Genomic DNA, 19,022 nt, shown 5'->3' with positions numbered 1-19,022 from the left:
TTTGGGCCGAGAGATGTCCCACTTCTGGTCTTCCCACTGGCTAGCTCTTCTGTGCCTGGCCCAGTTCACACTTAGCTCTCCACAAGCTGAACTGCTAAGAAAGACTTTATTAATGAGGTCAGGGAAGGGAGAAGGCAGGGAGCCTGGAGACGGACACACTGGTACCAGGGGTTACAAACAGTAAGAAACACTTTATTATAACTTTACAACATATAAATAGCTTGGGTCAAATCTGTGCTTTCTGGCAGCTGGGCACCAAGTCTCCTCCCCTGCAGGCTCCTGCCTTCCTTCACATTGCACTGTTCGTTGGGTGGCTCTGGCCCTGGGGCCGGTGGTAGAGGCTGGAGAAAAGGGGCTGGACAGCCCAGTCCCGCTCTCCATCTCCTTGCAGGGTGGCCTGCACCTGTCATCTGCTTGGGTTGCGGCTGCTGTGGAAGGACCGCTCCTCAGGGGTCAAGCCAGCAAAGAAGGGGTGCAGCAGGGCCTCGGCCAGTGTGATGCGCTGGGCAGGGTCAAATTCTAACATCCTCCTCATCAGGTCAAACAGCTGCACGTGCTCCAGAGTGTCCTGGAGCATGTAACTCTGCTCAGGGACACAAGGTGCCTCAGTGTGATGGCGGGGTCGTGGGGAAGCCACAGCAGGTCCCTTTGCCTCTGGGACGCCTTGCTGGACTGGGCTGAGGAGGCAGTGATGCCTCCTTGGAGGACTCTACTTCCGCCCTCCTGGACAGACAGTGAGCAGCTCCTTTCTTTTCATGCCCGTGTTTAACGTTTTGCTCGGAACTTGTCAGGCTACTAGGTGTCTTGCTGGGTTGGTGCCTCTGCCCCACATGCAAAGTCCTGACAGGTGGGTAGAGATCACCTCTGCGAAATTCACTTGTCTGAGCACCAAATGCAGTTGACAGAGGCTTCCTGGCCATCGCTAGGTCTTCCCTCCCCCTCACCTCAGTCCTGCCTAGTTCTTCCCAAAATTGAGAGAAGAGGGTGGGACAGGAAGCAGCAGGCTCTTCTGGTGTTCCCCAATTACATTCATAGCCACCCCATGGGGAAGGGGTAGGGCTAAGAGCCCCTCTGGGGCAGTTTGCAAGAAGCCCAACTGCCAGCCCCCAGTCTTGGGTGCTGCCTCCCACAGAGCTGGAACGAGGAGGCAGCCTTTAGCTGCCTGGCCTGTCTCTCTGCTGTGTGTCTGCCCAGTGCCTGGGGTCTCCTTGGCATGAGTTGAGCTGGGGGAAGCCAGAAACTGACCTTCAGAGGTTTGCAGTTCTCCTTCACATACCGGCCGTCAGAGCTGTTCTCATCCCAAACCAGGCCCCCTTTGTAGAAATATTTCTGCTTCCTGAAAATGTGGGGTGAGAGGAGTGGGAGTCAGGTTGTGGGAGTGGTAGGGAGACACAGCCTCTGGTGGGACGTGAGGAAGAGCAGCTCCAGCCAGATTCAAGACAGTGGCAGTCTAGGGACTGGCAGCAAAGCCAGGGTGTACAGGGAAGGCTGTTAGGAGCACGGGGGAGCCATGAATGTCTGGCAAGAACTTTCTATTCTGTATCCAGTACCCTGTTAACACCCAGCCGAGAAGGGAAAGTTTCCTATGTCAGCCCTGAAGGAGCTACCAGGGTCCTTACCTGGTGCGGTGGATCATGTGTGATGGGATGGGCCCTAGGATTTTCTCCATCATCACCAAATGCTCTCGGTTTTCATGGGTCTGTGGAAGATCAAGGGCAGAGCAAGTAAGGGACAGTGCCAGCCTCACCCCTCAGGGAGAATACGGGATGAAAGAGAGGGGCAAATGCCCTTGCTGCCCCAGGAGATGCAAACTACCAATGGAATAGCAGTCCCAGCCTCTCCAACCTGGTGGCAGCTTGCCAGCCTGTTCTCTCAGAAACAAGATCACACTCCTCAGCACTTCAGGTAGACTTGGCCTTGACTGCACACCTCTCTCTGGTTAGCTCCACTCTCCCCAGAAAATGTTCCAGCTATTCCCATGCCCTCACTCATGCTATATCCCCTGCCTAAAACGCTTCCTCCTGCACCTTCATCCTTGATGCCAGCTATGCAGACCTCTCTGCCTTCTTCCCGAGCATCTACAACCCTTGAGAGTCTGAATCTTACAACCTGACAAGTGACAAGGTAGAAGATACCTGTCTCTTCAGCCATGGGGCTTCCTACCCCAGAGTGGCAATGCTCAGGGCAGGGGAGCAGTGTGGGGACTGTACCTGGAAGAGTGTGAAGCCCCGGTAGTACTCGAAGAGAATGCAGCCGATACTCCAAACGTCGCAAGGCTGTGCCCAGCCCAGCTCTGAAAACCAAGACGGAGAGGCTGTGAGATCCAGTTCTGTGCACCTCGCCTGGAGATCACAGGGCAGCAGCCACGCTGGCTGGCAGGACTCTTGCCCCAGTACAAGGCCCTCTCTCAGTAAGGCTGACTGACAAAGCCAAGTCAGCACCCTTAGTGTCTCATGACACTGGCCCCTTCATCTGAGATGTTCTGACTGCCCTGGGTGGCAAACTGACGGGCACGCCGCTTCTGTTCATACCCCCCCAACAACTGTCTGGAGTAACAAGGCCAGGGACTATCAGAAGCTCACCAAGGATCACCTCAGGTGGGCGATAGTGACGAGTGGCCACAATGGTCGTGTGATGCTCATGGTCAAAGGTGGCACTACCGAAGTCAGCCACTCGGATGCTGGTGTTCTTAACTGACTTCTCCTCACAACTCTGAAGGGCAAGACAGGTAAGAGAGGTCAGGAGTCTGTCCCATCAGGTAACCCACCCCAGGAACAGGGCTTCACCCTCACCCCGTCAGTACCTTGTGCTCATTGTAGAGGGTTTCAAACTCGGAATTCACAAATAGGATGTTCTCTGGCTTTAAGTCTGTGTGGGTCAGCTGGTTCTCATGCAGAACTAGGGAGGCAGGGAAGGAGACACTGAAAACCTGCGCTTACTCGCCAGCTGCTGCCAGCTGTAGGCCAGACCCTGCCTCCAAAGCCAGCAACACCCCCCAATCTAAGCAGGGAGCTGGGCTTCGTCCTGCCTTTCTCCTGGCTTCCCTCTCAAGGGTTCCCATTCTTGAGGCCTTAGAGGGGGAAGACCTTTTCCATTCAAAAAACCTCCCTCTACCTCCTCTGCAGAAACCAGGCCTCCTCACCTGTCTCTCACCAAAGCTACAGCAACAGCCTTGGGGTGGCTCCCTCTCCCCAACACCAGTTATGGAAAACAAAGCCCATTGCAAAATGAAAAATGCACGTCCCCTGGTTTAAAAAATACTAAGAATGTTAAGGTGGTGGCAACAGCACAAAATCAAGCATAGGGTTCTATGTGACTGACTCTACAAGTCACACACCCAGGAAGCCAGAACTACCTGCCTCTTGTCACTAGCCCTGAGCAGCCCATCTTACCGACAGTAGCTTCCTGCTACTTGTCACTTTCAGGGTCAATGCTCCCATCTGGTATTCAAGAGCCTCACAAAGGTGTGGCCCACCACTTCCCAGTGTGAGCCCTCCCTCCACTAGAGTGAGTCTCAGCACATGCCAGGCTCTAGGCCTTCACTGAACTGTTCTTGCTTGGAATGCCTGCCCGGCTCCATCTGTCCAGATCCTACACATTCTGGCTCTAGGTATACTGACCTCTCTAAGGAGCCTTTCTGTACCACTCGAACCATCACAAACCCTACAGTGCTGAGCACTGGCACCACCAGGTATTCAAGGCTGGCAGGCAGACAGGGAGCAATGGGGAGACAGGGTCTCCATGCAGTGGAATCTGTCAGGTCAGGCTACCTTTTTATGCTATGTATGAAGTGGGGAGGCAGGGTTGGTAGCTGGGCCAATTCTACAGCAGCTTTTTCCTTTTTTCTTCCTGGTTACCTGGGGCAAAACTAGCCTTGGAAGTCCCTGGATGGGATTTTAGCCTTCCCATCCTCACACTGAGATTCCTACCTGAAGACAGAAGGCCTTTCAGCCAAAGGGGGTCAGGTACCTCTGAGGGCCAACAGAGTAGTTAGCAATATGCTAGAGTGAATGGAGAGCAAGACGACCAGATGACTGTGCTGCAGGGTGTGGCCACCCCGTGCTCCATGTGAGGGTAGACACTTACATCTAAGGGCGTGGCAGAGCTGGTAGGCCATGTGCCGCACGTGTGGTAGGGGGTAAGGCTGGAAATTATTCTCCTTCAGGAACTCAAAGGTGTTCTTGCCCAGAAGCTCAAAGGCGATGCACATGTGACCATGGAAGTTGAACCAGTCAGACATCAAGACGCACAGGCTGAGGGAGAAGGATGGGTAGGGCTCAGGCTCTGTGCTGGGGGCCTCTCTCACCCCCTTTCAGGTGAAGCCAGTCCCCATTCTCTCCTAGGCAACTGGGTCATAACACCAGGACACAGATACACATGAAGAAAGAGAATCAGAGCAAGGACACATCTCCCCACCAGCCATCACCCAGATGATCTCTAGGCAAGGAATGAACTTCCTGCACGGAGGTGGAGTGGATGGAGGACAGGGTTCTGGCCGAGTTCTCAAGGCCTCCTCCCTATTTAGGGTGTGGGGAGAAGCCTTGCCTCAGAGTTGCCGAGGAAGAGATGGACTAGTGTTGCTTTCTCAACGCACACGCTCTACTGAGCTTCACGAGGGTGCTGGATTCACCCATCTGCCCGTGCTCAGCACGGTCCTTGGGGGAAAGTGCTCAGTGTGTTTGCCAAAGAAAGGCCCCTCCTTTGGATGTCTTCTACTGTGTGAGAGTCCTGGACAGCCTCACGTGCCCACCACAACCCAGTGAGGTCCCCAATTCACAAATGTAGGGCTAGTAGGTGTGGCTCAGAACACAGCACCAGTTGGCGTAGAGCCTGGACTCAAGTCCAAAGGCTCCTTCCAGCAAGACTTGCTTGCCAGACCCCTGCCTGAGTGTAGAGAAGGCACAGTGCCGAGCAGGTGATGGGATACTGCTAAGCCACTGGGGGGCCAGTCGGGGCTGAAGGACTCTGTCTCCACAAAAGGCTTCCCTCCCACTCCTTGCAGACACTCACAACTTGTTCTCTTTGTCCTTCTCCTTGATTTTTTTGAGAACATTGATTTCTAGTCGGGCAGCCTCCCGGTACTTGCCCACATTGCGGATGATCTTCAGGGCAACCTGAGACTTCCCTCTGGTACCCAGGAAGGAAGCAAAGGTTCTCATCAGCAGAGGCCCAGCCCTTCTCCCACCCTCCTCCCCAACCCAGCAACTCCCAACAAGCACTGCTCCAGGAATGGCCTGCACTGGAGAGAGGAGATACTTTATGCCCAGCCTGCCCCATGCAACATCAGACCCCTTCCACCCAATAGCGAGCTCCCTGGCAAATGTGACTTAATGCTCTCAGCCTCCATGCCAGCCTTAGGCTTCTGTGTTCTCACCCACTGCCAGCTCCCAGGGATAGTGTGGGCAGAGCAGAGGCTAATTTTGCTGGCTGGCGCCAGCCCAGGAAATTACACAGTAACCTAACCTTTAGGCCAGTCAGCCCTGACCCTGGCAATGCTGCTACACTCAGAATCCTCCCGCAGCACCTCTTGACCTTCCCGAGCATGTCATCTTCAAGTCTGAGCAAACAGTTCCCCTTGGGGGTGGGGGGAGGGTTTCAGGATGGAGGGATGGTCTGGCAAGAGGTAAGGGTGCCAGCAATGGGGTGCTCTCACTGTAAGGCCCAGGGCCAATTTCTTTACCACACTCCTCTTCAGGCCCACCTACCTGCCACAGCATTTATCAGTGACCACAGAGTGCCAGGAACCTTTAAGTGTCCAATGAAGATTTTAACAGTCCCTACTCTGTACTTCACACCCCGAACCCCATCCCAGGAGGCCATCTGCAGGGTGTGAGCAGAGAAAGGAAACCTGCTGCTGAGGCTGCCAGGCTGTCAGGAAGGGACAGCTAGAATTGAGATGTTCAGTGTGGAACTAGTGTTCAGAGCCTTGGCCCACAAAGATACGTCCTCTGAGACCTCAGAGAGGATGGCCTTGGTGCCCAAGGAAAGACCCACAGGCTGCAGAGCAAAGGCCATCTTCTAGAGGATATTACTCCACAACCCATTTCCCCAGATTCTCAAAGCAGGAAAGAAGCTCAGAGGAAAAATTACATACTCCAGCCTCCTCCTAGAACAGGATCTCTCCGTGGCACTCCAATCGTCAACACAGGGAGCTCGCCACTTCCAAAGGCCACCCCTACAAGGACTATATGGCTCTGAGAGTAAGGCCCTTCCTTTTAGTGAGCTGAATTCTGCCTCTGCATAACCACCTCCCCCCACTAGCCCTGAGTCCCCTGAAAGTTCCCTGGACCTTGTGCCTGCCCCTTAGTGACTTCAGAGGCTCATTTTCCCTCTAGCTACTCAGAGTAGCACACCCCAGATGGTTCAATTCTGACCTCACGCATTATAGCTGTCAGATCTGCCATATCTCCATCTGGTCACAGCATAGTCTGTACGTGTCCTTCTACCCATTGGTCCCAGCCCTAACCTCTTGTGCCACACTGGGTCTGAGGGGTGTTTAAATGGGAACTAGGAGCAAAGAGAAGCTTCCTCTCAGTCACTGCTGCCGCCTTATCTTGTGGCCACAGGGATGGCTGGACTCCAGGTATGACTGTCCTTTCTGATCACTCTTCTCAATGTGGAAGCACTACAGTACAGTGGACCTCCAGGCCTTCTACCAGCTCCGCCATCAACAGTGGATTTAGGCAAACCCTGAGCAGATTTATTCATCTCTAAAATCGAGAGAGCCATACATGGGTGGCACCTGACTCAAAATGAAGACACAAGCACTTTGAAGCTAAAGTGCCAAGCCAGTTAGAGGGCCATTAAGGCAGAGAGACAGTTGGCTCCCAGGAGGCAGTCTCCCCAACCCAGAGCTACAGGAGGAAGCAGGGGTTGTAGTCGTGAGGAATGGTAAGGGGACAAAGTGTTACACTGTTAGGCCTGGGAGGGAGCAAGGTGCCCCCAGCAGCAGGACACACAGGCAAATACCCAGTCTTCCTAAGCACACTCAGCAGGGAAAACATGCTACCCTAGCCACACTGGAGAAACAGTGGCCTGCTTGGTGAGAAAGCCCAGGGTCTTATTTCTCTCAACTAGGACCTGCAAGGCCCCCCAGGGGGTGAGGGCTCATGCTTGGGCTGGACTTAGTGGCACTCCCAACCCCTTGCCAAGCCAAGAATCTAAAAGAGATCACAGGAAGCAACTCCAAGCACAGAGGAGCCAAGGCCTGGGCCCTGTTCTGATATCCACTATCGCAGCCTTAGAAAAGTGGAGAAATTGGGGCAGAACCATTCGCTGACCAGTTCTTGGGTAGGGATGCCACATGCCTTCAGAACCCCAAGATTTTCTCCCTTATTTTGGGGGATCAGCAAAACCCCGATGTGTGCAGGTCAGACCCCTACTTTGGTGCTACCCTTCAAAAAGAAGAAAGTTAAGCTCCGACAGCCATAGCCCTCGAGAACCACAGGCTACCCATCCCAGGAAGATCACATCCAGAGCCAGCTGTACTGCCCAGCCCCTCACCTGGCATGGTCCAAGCACTCAACCACCTTGCCAAAGGTGCCTTCACCCAGGTTCCCCACGATCTCATCTAGGAGAGAAAAGAAGTTGGGCATAAGAGTCTGGAGGGCAGGGGGGCGGCAGCTCCTGCAAGTTCACAGCATTCAAATTCTCAGAAACAAAAAAGGTTTCTCTCTCACTGCTACACTCTTAAAAACAGAAGTTGCTAGCGTCTGCGTCATTCAGGCAATTACTGGTGGCCCCACTAAGGCGCCACGCGCACTAGAGGCCCCTCCAGGCAGGAGAGGTCTTGTCTAACAAGGGGGGTAGAAAGTAGAGAGGTAAAGTTTTACGAAAGGTGGCTGTACATCGCTCTTGGAGCCAATCGCCGATCCGGCACACCAGGTGGCCCTCCTTGTCATCTTCCACACTTCGGCTGCTGCGCTTACTGCTCTGTTGGCTTCTCTGCATGCACCGCCCCCCGAAACGCCATCCGACCAATCGCATGGTAGGCGGTTCCGATTGACAGATTGAGGTGTCAGTCAAAGGCAGAGGTGGAGACGGTGAGGAGCCGGTGGGTTGGTTGGTTGGTTGGATTTTCCAGATCCCAGCATTTCATAAGGCACACAGCATATATAACGATAGGGATATTGCAAGGGACACGTCAAGACACAAACTGACTTCAAAAACAGAAAAGTAAAAACAGCTACAGGTACGTAAAGAAAACTCGGACATTATCTATAAGAGGAGCGCCGCAAATGCTCAGAAAGATGACCAGCCTCTGCTGCTGAGGGGCCGGGTGGTGAGAGAGCCACAGCCCTGACTCTCTCCTCCTCCAAGTCTCCCCCTCCCGAGCCCTCCCGTGGTGGCTTCGGCTGGAGCTGAAGATGCAGTGAGAACGGCGCAAGAAGACAGCTGGCTCAGCCCGGGTCCAACCATCCAGACTGGTCAGAGAGCTACGCTGGCTTCGGCTGCAGAACGCCCAGCCTGTGCTTGCCTGCCTCTGTTCACCACGCAGCCTTGCACATGCCCAACAGCTGCCACGCACAGCCAAGCAGCTACCTGCCCCCAGAAGGCAATCTTGGCCAGACTTAACCATCACTACCAGAAACGGCCTTCCGTCAGCAGCCCTCCTGCCACCAGCCTCCAGCAGGAAGGAGCCTGGGATCCTTTGGGCTGGTTGACCTCCAGGCCTTCTACCACAATGGCCCACACAGGCCACATGCCAGCTCCTGTCCTGGCCTTGGCGCCTGTGCTATTCACAACCTAGGCCCATCCTGAGCCTCACGATAGAGGGCACCAAAAAGAGAAGAAGCAGAGCCAGATTTGCAGTGCCATCCTGTGGCAGTGTGTGGCAGTATGCAGAGAGGCCACCAGGCCATGCTGGACAGGCTTGTACAGAGTCAACCTCAACCCATGGCCGCTCAAAGAAGTCGCAGAAGATAGCTGGGTAGAGAAGATGCCTGGGCCCTCCATGGCTCCGCAGGGGCCTCGTGGCTGGCAGGAGGGAAGCAGGGAGGCAGGAAGGAGGGATGAGGGGAAACGAGAAGACCGCACATAACCTCAGAAATACATAACTGGTTTGCCTTCCTCAGGGGACTGAGCGCAACAGGGGCTCCTGGGCTCAAGAGAGACCTGCACAACCCTCCATGCTAGAAACACTGGCCAGGCCCCACCCTTGGCATGTGTCCTGCAAGTGGACAAGGCAGGGGAAGCCTGGGGCTATGGGCCTTTCTGTCATTGCTGTCACTTCTTCATACACCCTCTTCTCCATGACTGTCTTTCACATAAAGAGGCTGAGCTAGAGAGGGCCTGGCTGGGGGTCACAAGGGGAGCTCCCCAGTCAGAGCTGAATGACAGGTTAATACTCCCCCCGCCCCCCCGTGGGGCATACCAGTGGGGCTTGACAGCCTCCGGGCCTTTGGGGAGGTGTGTGGAGATAAGCCTGCAGAGGTGGGTGCCGTCCACACCAGTCAGAGCATTCGGCTACACACAGGAGCAGCCTCTGGGTGGGAAGGACCAGGCCATTTTAGCTGCAGACCGCATACTGGCAACACTACTAGGATACCTAAGAAGTGACCCCGGCCACTTCACCATGTGGCCTGTGCCTGATGCAGTGTGTAGACACAGACAGGCCGGGGTCAGCCAGCGACGGAGCCAAAGCCCCTACAGCTGCCACTGGCAAGGGGCCAGAAGACAGAGGGGCCGGAACCCCCTGCTGAGCCCTATAACTTGACCAGACGACACATACACACACACACGCACGCACACCACGTGTGTGCGCAAGGCTGGCAGTACTCACCCAGACCAGCCAGCCTGAGAGAAGACTAGAAAGAGATGAGGCCTTTAAGCCCCAGCCAGCACACTCTGGCCACCACTCACCGAGGAGGCGCTGCTACAAGACCTGGTGCGGCGTTTGTGGCAGTGGTGGGCGTGCTTGCGGGTCCGGTACGGCCCCCTCTCTCGTGACCTCCGGCGATGACGAGAACGTGAAGATCCATAGCAGTCCTCTCCAAAGGAGGGGCTTCGTTCTTCACACCGGTATGCATCACTGTCACGACGCTCCCGGTATCTCCTCTGGTAGGGCAGGCGGTCATGGCTGCCAAAAGGGAGATGGGGACACTGGTCAGCTAGGTCCCTGCTAGAGGGCTCACAGAGAGTATCTCATGGGCCCAAGCATTCAGACCGGTGGCAAGTGGGCAGGAGAGGGGAAGGTGCAAAGGTACGAGGCCTGCTCTTCGGGAGATGTGGCTCATGATGGCATCCCTCCAATGCCATAGGAGGAAGGGCGCAGGGGGACATAAGAATGGGGCCTGCTGCGACTATAACTTTGGCCTGGGGGCTGAGATAGGACCCAAGAAGCAACCTTTCCAGGGCTGAGGTTATGTTCCTAATCCTCACTGAGGAAGGCTCAGAAGGACCGCAGAAGAGATGCTGACCTAGAAAATGGGGGCATATGTAGGTAGAAGAAGAATGAAAACTCCAGGACAGAGAAAAAGGGGCAGCAAGGATGGTAGCTACTGCTGAGGCCAGGGCATGCAGGTGAGATCAGAGGATGAGCCCAAGGGGACAAGGCAGGGATCCAAAGGCAGCTGGGCAGGGGTGGAATCATCTCAAGGAGTTTGGGGCTGCCACAGCTTCCGGGCAGTCTCGCTAGCCCAGCAGAGGGAAGGAGCCCTTCCTTCTCACCTAGTTCCCTCTCACCTTCTGGACCGAGATCTCCGGGGGGGAGGCTCCCTTCGGGACGGGTATCGTAGTCTCCCTTCATGTTCCCGACTATAAGATCTCCTCCTTTTCCATCGGTAGCTCAGGTACGGGTCTGGCTCAGGGGAGCGGTATCGCTTACAGTGATGCATCTAGGCCACAAGAAATGGAAAGCCCTGCTAAATACACAGTCAGCCACCTCCAGCCACAGGGCTTTGTGGGACAGCCCAGTTTCTCCTGAAGAAGAGGCCCATTGTTCTGTTTGGGGGCAGCCCCTCCCAGGGGTTTATGAAGTGAAGAACTCTGAGGTCACACTGGTCAAACAGCAGACAATGGGTAACACCCTTCTCTGCCAGTGAACAAACAAACAGCTGCCTCCTAGGAAAGCACAACTGGCCTAGTAGCCTGAGCATTCAGGGAAATAAGTGAGCCAGGGCCTAGGTGCTGAGGCAGGGACACAGGGTGCAGAGGGTGGGCACTGTCACAAGGAGACTAAAAACAGAGAAAGGGAAGCCTCCTGTGCTCAATTCCCTCCTGCTTAGGGGAGGTCCCATGAAGCATATGCTCTGTAAAGCCAGGGGCCAAAGGGCTGCTGGCATGGAGCCGACACATGGGAGCAAGGGGTCAAAGCCCTCAAGTTTGAGAAGCTGAAAGCTGCCCAGCTGAGGCCCTGAAGTGGACTCCACTCAAGGGAGTAAGGACCACAGTCAGTATGAGGAGCCACAGCAGAAACGAGAAGACCAGCTCTTGGAGAAAGAGGTATGCAGGGTCTCATAAACATTTCCTAGCCCACCGGACGGTCTACCCAAGTAGACATGGGCCCAGGGGCCCTGCTGGTTCACACTTGGTCTCAGCACCAGTGAGGACTCCAGGGTCCTTGGAGTACCCAAGTTTCTTGTCCAAGGCCTACTGAGCACTCTGCAGTGCTATGCCAGGTGCCTCACCTTTATCCAACAGAACCATGCTGTCCCCTCTTCTAGCTTCCCTACTCTAGTACCCTCTCCTACACCTCCCTCAGAACTAGCCTAGCAGGCCAAAAGAGCCCCACTTCACTGTCCCTATACAGTGGGGACTTAGAGCCGCCACAGGAAATTACTGGGCTGGATTTGCCACTAGCTGAGAAAGCTAGCTATGTGAAGACCCAAACTTCTGACACTGCCTCCACAGGAAGGCTGAACCATTCCACAGCAGCTTTCTTCCCAACCCTTCACTTGACCATAGCCAGCCTCCAGTCATGGTCAGTCCTGGGCTTGCCTGACCAAACACATTTTGAACAAACCCCATCAAGGCTCCCTCATCTCATCAGCAGGGTCTGTCAGAAGAAGTCCAGCATGGAATGGCTCCCCATGGATGAGCAGGACACAGGCATATCTGAACAAACCCCTGGGCACTTCTCTGTGATCCTAAGAAAGGTCACTGCCCTCAATCTCACTACCAGATGTCTTCCCCTGTCTACCTGTGAAGTCCTTGGAGATAAACACTATATAAAAGCACCAACACCTTCCCAAGAGCTTAGATTTGTTGTTTTGATGATCAGCTGACTAATGTTTCACTGTTTTCCTATAATTACCCTGGGTCAGGTGCCCAAGCTATGGGTTAAAAGCCGTATCTCCCATCTCACTAATTGACCCAGAAGACGCTCAATTGGCCAGGGCATGTACCCTCCCACAAGGCAAGTGTGGTCCTGCCCATCCTTACTAAACAGACAAAACACTAGAGCTGGAGGACATGGTCTATCCCACCAGGCCAAAGACTCCCTCCTGGGACCCAGCAGATTCTTATGTCCATACGTGTTCACATGAGTGGAAAGAGCACAGCTTCAGAATCAGACAGCTGCCAATCCAAATTGTGGCAATGCCACTTCTAGCTGTGTGCCCTTGGGAAAATTATTAAATTACTCTTTCAGTTTCCTCTTGCAACAAGGGAATAGTAGTGTCTTACAAGATTCTGTGAGGATTAAATATGTCTCTCCTGGCCGGGTACAGTGGCTCATGCCTATAATCCTAGCACTTTGGGAGACCGTGGCTCATGCCTGTAATCCTAGCACTCTGGGAGGCCGGGGCAGGCGGATTGCTCAAGGTCAGAGGTTCGAAACCAGCCTGAGCAAGAACAAGACCCCATCTCTACTATAAATAGAAAGAAATTAATTGGCCAACTAATATATATAGAAAAAATTAGCCAGGCATGGTGGCGCATGCCTGTAGTCCCAGCTACTCAGGAGGCTGATGCAGCAGGATTGCTTGAGCCTAGGAGTTTGAGATTACTGTGAGCTAGGCTGACGCCATGGCACTCACTCTAGCCTGGGGAACAAAGCGAGATTCTGTCTAAAAAAAAAAAAAAAATAGAAATTAATTGGCCAACTAAAAATATATAGAAAAAATTAGCCAGGCATGGTGGTGCATGCCTGTAGTCCCAGCTACTTGGGAGGCTGAGGCAGGAGGATCGCTTAAGCCCAGGAGTTTGAGGTTGCTGTGAGCGAGGCTGACACCACGGCACCCTACCCCAGGCAACAGAGTGAGACTGTCTCAAAAAAAAAAAATACACATATATGTATGTCTCTCCTCTAAGTCAAATGCCCGGCACAGATTTGTGCCCAGAGATAATAAAGGCAGCTTTCCATTGACATTAAAAAGTTCCAGGTAACACCTCAGGGCTGTATTAAATGCCTTAAGGATATTTTATAAGTCCCTTCCAAGAGACCTGGGAGGAGAGGGCTCTGGCAGAAAACCCTAAACTAAATCCCAGTGCTGCCACTTACTAACCTCATAACCTTAGACAAGTCACGCTAGGCCTTGGTTACCAAGTCTGGAAAATGGAGATAATGTTTCCCAGCCTGGCAAAGGAGATGACGAGTATGACAGCTATAAAGTACCACACACAAAGCAATATTAGAGAAGATCATCCCTCCTTTTTAACACATTCTAGGCAGGTAAAATATTGGAAATACTACCAGATGTCATCCTCCCAGCCAGGGCTCTAGAGCCCATTTCTCATCAACAGTCTCTGATTCTCTGAAACCTCAGCAAACAGCTTGTTTAAAGAAGCTAAGGGCCACAATTATGCTTTGGGAAGCTCTGCTCTGCACAATGAAGAAAAAAGCAGTGTGAAAGAAACCAAGGCAAGGATGCCAACTTTTCTTTGAGCACAGACCTTGTCGGCTTCTCATTTGCTGTTCCTGGCCGAAGAACTGGGCTGACAAGAAGAGCAGCCAGCCAGGGCAGCGGCTGCCCTCCTGGATCCCAGCCACCCCAGCGCCCCATGGTTATTTTTGGCTGGCAGTGCCCCACGACTGCAACCTCAAACCTGCCACCTCGCAAAGCGCCACCACCAACGGTGAAACACTCCTCCTTTTCAAGGGCATGGAGGAGGGAAGCTGGAAGGCTGCCAACTCCGCCTAGATGGGGGCCTGGCTCAAGCAATTCCCACCCAAGCTCTACACCAGCGGAACCCACACCCGGAACTAAAGCACAGAGACTCCAGGGCCGAACTAAGGAGCAGCCTAGGTATCAGTACTGTCAGTTTGGCCTGGCCCATACCCCCCGGCTGGAGCGGCTCCATCATCAAAACGAAACATGCAAGGGAGCCTGCCGCCTTCATTCGCGTCCTTTCCTGCCGCCCCGGGTCCCAGGGATTTTAAGAGTCCAATCCCCCGTAACCGCCACCAGTGGCACCGAGGGGAAACTCAGGGTCAGACCCCAGGGCAGGGTTGGAAAGCCAGCCTGGTTCAGAATCAAACTCCAGGTCGCGAGACGAAGAGGAGTCTGCAGACCAAGCCTCGAGCCGAGAACAGGGAGGAGTCTGAAGGCCCTTTCTGGCTATCCCACTTCGGATCACAGCCCCATTCCGCGAGTAGATGCAGGGCCGAAATTGAACACTTGAGGGGGCCTCAGAGGCCGCTCAGGCTTCGCCTTCAACACCGCGGAGCCAAGAGGTCGGGGTCTGTAGTGACCGCCTTCAAAGGGAGAAGCGGCGGGTCAGGGGTGAGAGGTCGGGGCCGCGGCCTGAGGTGTGCCGGAGAAAGAAAGGGAATTAGGCTAAGACCGAACCGGGAACCTGGGGACGGCACCAGCGCGCAAGCCCCGCCAACTCACCCCCAGCCGCTGCCGCGGGTCCCGGTCCACACTCACCGTCTCCCAGGCTCCGGCGGCTGCTAGGCCCCACTCCCCGCTCCAAGAGCCTCTTCCGCTTCCGGCTCCGACCTCCGCCCGTGGCGGTCCCGCCCCCTCGCGTGACGCAGCCGTAGCCAGCCCCGGGTCAACCCGTCTCGGAGGCCTGACCGCTCTAGCCCGCGACTCGAAGGCTCTGGGGCAACCGCCGTCTCCGCTCCGGTCAGTGCCGAAGCTGTGTAGACTAGTTCCGGGAGTGCAGAAGGGACGTCCCCGGCCGGGCCAACCGCCTGCCGTGTCGCGACGCACACAGGCTCCCTGACCGGGCAGGTTCCTGTCCCTGGCCAGCGGGACGCTCGGAGCCGAAAAGTGGAGCCCCCACCCGGCTGCGGGGCTCGGCCCGCTCTGTCGCCCCGACCCCGCCATGTCCGCCAACTCCTTCCTGCGCGCGGAGAGGATGGGCATTGTTCCTGGGGGCCCCGAGGGCGCTAGAGGCATTGGAGGTCCGTGCGCCGGGGCTCGGGAAGGCGGGCGTGACTCCGCTTGCGTGAAAGAAGCAAACGGCACATTATTCGCTCTGTGTGTGCGGGTTTTTTGAAAGCCGTGGCGACACGCCCCGGCTCGCCGGTGCACGCAGGGCAGTTTTTGGAAAAAGGGCCACGTCAGTGGGTCCTGGAGGGGCCGAGGTCTGGGGGAAGAGGAGATCCCCCTTTCCTTGAGCACCCTTGGTGCGACTTACTGCGGGCCAGCATAGTTTCTCAGTTACGAAACCCGTGCCGGCCGGGCGCGGTGGCTCACGCCTATAATCCTAGCACTCTGGCAGGCCGAGGCGGGCGGATCGCTTGAGGCCAGGAGTCCAAGGCCAGCCTGAGTAACTTAGCAAGACCCCCATCTCTACAACAGAGAAAAATTAGCCGGGCATGGTGGCGCATGCCTGTAGTCCCAGCTACTTGGGAGGCTGAGGCAGGAGGATCGCTTGAGTCCAGGAGTTTGAGGTTGCTGTGAGCTAGGCTGACGCCACGGCACTCACTCTAGCCCGGGCAACAGAGCGAGACTGTCTCCAAAAAAAAGGAAACCCCCGCCGAACAAAAGCCCCACGCCTGCTGCGGTCAGGCCCCGCGGGCCTCTTCGAGTCATTTGACGACCCCCTTTTGCAGAGGCCTCGAACGTGAGGCCACCAAAACTCCTTGCACCTTTTGTCCCGCGCTTGCGCGGACTGTGAAGCTCCACTTTCCAAAGGAAAAACCGAGGTCGGGGCTCTTTGCGACACCTCACTTTGTGAGCGTGCACAGCCCGCCAGGTCCCGGGGTGGCGTCCCCGCCCCAGGCTACTGGGCAAGCCCCAGCGAAGCGGGCGGCACGGCCCCTAATTGCCCCTACGCCACGCGAGGGCTCGAAACTCGCCGCCTGGGCGGAGCTTCCGTCCAAGCGCCGCCCCTCCTCGGCGCGGCTCCGCGCGGTGGCAGGGCTCCCCCAGACGGCCTCTGCGGCCCGGGCACGCGCCTCCCGCGGGACGCCGTCCGCACGCCGGCAGGCGCTGCCCCCTCTAGAGCTGTGGCTGTTCCGCTAGTCTTTTGCCTCTGGCTCCCCCGAAAGTAGGATCTGACGGCGTGGCTTGAGGGGGTGCTTAATACCCCCAAAGCTCCGTCAGCTCTACAACCCCCATCCTAAGTAAGCAACAGAAGCTAATTAAAAACCAGGCCCTTGCTAGCTATGCAGCCTCAAGACCGACCGGCTCCTGATCCCCTTACCCCAAATGCAGCTGGCCCCCAATATAGAAATTCAGGAGCCTTTTCAGTGTACGATGGGTGACCCGAGGTCTGCTGTCCCTGTGCCTCCATCCTGCCCCCTAAGGTCCTGCTTCAGGAGTTCAAAATTCTGACAAATCTCAGGCATCCTGAGATGCCATTCCGGCCAGGTCCCCATGGCTGTGGTCATGCCAGCCAGGTTCCATCTTGGAGGCCTCATCCGCACAGATGCGGTGGGAGGTTTCAGTGGTGTCTCCTCCTGAAGTCCTCAGAGAAGTTCCCATACCCAGCCCTGCCCTGGGCCCCAGGCTCTGCTGAGGTAAGTTAAGCCTCTTCCCACCTTGGAGAAACCAGGAATCCCTGCCTCCCAGTAATGCAGCAACTCTCTCTTTTTTTGAAATACAGTAGGAGCCATCTCCCAGCACTCTCCCTCTCCATAATTTGCAGCCTGGAGGCCATCCTGCCTGAGATTCTACCATTAGAGAGTCACTCTTTTGTCTCTTTCTTCATAAAGAAACTCACATCTATCAGATAGGCTCTTGGAAAAAGATCAACCTTGAGGTGAGGGTTGGGTAAGGCCCCCACTCCACCCCAGAGGAGGCTTGGTCCATCCCCACGGCCCCTCAGGCCCAAGGTCTTTTTGCAGCCCTCAGCCTCTGTGCCCACTAAGCCTTTTCTGTGTGACTGAGGTCTGCGACATCATTCCAGGGTGCCAGGGAGATGCCTCTGCCCTGCATCCACCCGAACCCCACAGCTCCTCGGCCCTCTTGTTCTCTCTTTTGTCCCCCATCCCCACCTGGCTCCTTCTCAGCTCACTGCCCACTCCAGGCTCCAGCAGCTGTGATGGCCTCCTTGTCCTGCTGTCTTCATTCTCCACTGCATGCCTTCTCTGGGGGCAGTTAATTCACCTTGAGCCTTGGCTCCAGGGTCACCTCCCTGGAAAGCCTTCCTGGGAGCCCCCAAGGAGAGTCAGGCCCCTTTCCTGTGCACCCACAACTTGGTACTGCTCCTCTGTGCAGCGCGGGAGCTGCACTTTCCTCTGCACCTGCTCCCCACGCTTGACAGTCTGGCCTGCGCACACTCTGCGCCCCACAGGCCATGAGCCTCTGCACAACCAAGCCAGGCCTAGCTCAGGTTCTCCGTAAGGGCAGGGGCTGCCTGTGGAAAGCCCCTCACTTCTTTTTTTTCAAACAGAGTCTCACTCTGTTGCCTGGGCCAGAGTGTGGTGGCATGCGCCACAATGCCTGGCTAATTTTTTCTATTTTTAGTAGAGACAGAGTCTTGCTCTTGTTCAGGCTGGTCTCGAACTCCTGAGTTCAAGTGAACTCCCAGAGTGCTAGGATTACAGGCGTGAGCCACCGTGCCCGGCCTGGCCCTCACCTCTAACTGGGAAAACAGAGCATCGTTGTGGGCGCTGTGCTGGCCGAGGGAGGTGGGAGCAGGGCCAGTCGCCGGCCGTTTTAGAGAGGCCTTGCCTGGTGGTGATGGGGGAGACAGCTCTGGAGGGCTCCGCGAACCTGGGCTTGAAATCGGGAGAGGAGAGTCATGCCGTCCGGAAGGAGGAAGGGCTGGTGGACGGTGCTGCCGTCCTGAGTGGGGAAGGTCTGGGAATGTGAGGTGTGGGCAAGTCAGGGTGGGGGTAGCAGAGGTGCTGAGTGCACCCTCCTGTGCTCCTACAGAGCTGGGGTGGGGCGCCCGTCGCCCAGGAGTGCGAATGGGGGTGGGGGTGGGCAGGCAGTGGTAGATTCAGGCTTGGACCCTGGAGGTGAGGAGGGTGATGATGGGGAGGAGTGGGGAGTGGCAACACCCCAGGAGCCCCTTGCCAAGGTTCTTACAGCTGAAGATGTGGAAGCCAGAGAGGTGCCATAGCAGTGACGTGATTTGAGGGCTTCTGACCCCCAAGGTCAGAAGGTTTGTACAGAATAGCTTCTCAGCTTGTTTTTGTCATTTCTCAAACCAGACCCTTGGGGATCAGAGGACATATCCTCAGGGCTTATAAGTCTCTATTCTCTAGTTGAGTTGGAGAACCTGCAGTGGACAATGTCAGCGAGAAGGCAGGGCACAGGGTGGCTGAGGCCTGGGCCCCCGGTCAGATTTGGCTCCTGGCAGGAAGTGGCAATGGGTGAGCTGTCTGCTTTGCATGCAACTGACATAAAGCCAGTGCCAACTGGGCCCCAAGCGAAGGGCCTTCTTCCAGCCTCTCAGGGACTGCCCAGGCCATTTCTACGCTCTGCCTAGACCTGGAAGACCTGGAAGGCTGGCCCAGGACTCCCTCTCTGGGAGCAGGCGAGTTCTCTGGGCTCTGGGCCTGCCCAGGGAGGGTGTCCTAAAATGTAGGCCTTGAGCCGTGGGCAGGGGTCCTTGTGCAAAGTGGCTGATGGACCAAACTCACAGCAGTGCTCTTCCAGCAGGACAAGGCGCTCAGAGATGGGGCAACAGCTGGATAGAGTTGGGAGGAAGCCTATACTGCCTCAACATCCAGCTGG

The 19,022-nt window shown here is 55.7% G+C and overlaps 1 protein-coding gene across 2 annotated transcripts; it reads right to left on the bottom strand.

Moving 5' to 3' along the window:
- Positions 1 to 171: 171 nt before the first annotated feature.
- Positions 172 to 15,269, bottom strand: CLK3 (CDC like kinase 3). 2 transcript variants are annotated; one of them, XM_012735482.3, is made up of 13 exons: positions 14,811 to 15,269; positions 10,684 to 10,835; positions 9,862 to 10,078; positions 7,848 to 7,944; positions 7,504 to 7,570; positions 5,011 to 5,127; positions 4,087 to 4,253; positions 2,804 to 2,898; positions 2,583 to 2,712; positions 2,211 to 2,293; positions 1,620 to 1,699; positions 1,246 to 1,336; positions 172 to 583 (listed from the first exon to the last, which is right to left on the bottom strand). In XM_012735482.3, the coding sequence occupies exons 1-13, from the start codon at positions 15,252 to 15,254 to the stop codon at positions 407 to 409; spliced, it is 1,917 nt and encodes a 638-aa protein (XP_012590936.2). In that variant the 5' UTR covers positions 15,255 to 15,269; the 3' UTR covers positions 172 to 406. The 2 variants fall into 2 exon arrangements, with proteins under 2 accessions (XP_012590936.2, XP_012590934.2); XM_012735480.3 differs by having other exon boundaries at positions 14,775 to 14,878.
- Positions 15,270 to 19,022: the final 3,753 nt, after the last annotated feature.

Source organism: Microcebus murinus, chromosome 6 (assembly GCF_040939455.1).
Source record: "Microcebus murinus isolate Inina chromosome 6, M.murinus_Inina_mat1.0, whole genome shotgun sequence".
NCBI classification, from domain to species: Eukaryota; Metazoa; Chordata; class Mammalia; order Primates; family Cheirogaleidae; genus Microcebus; species Microcebus murinus.
Note: the sequence above shows the minus strand (reverse complement) of the source record. Positions and strands in the feature narration are given on the sequence as shown.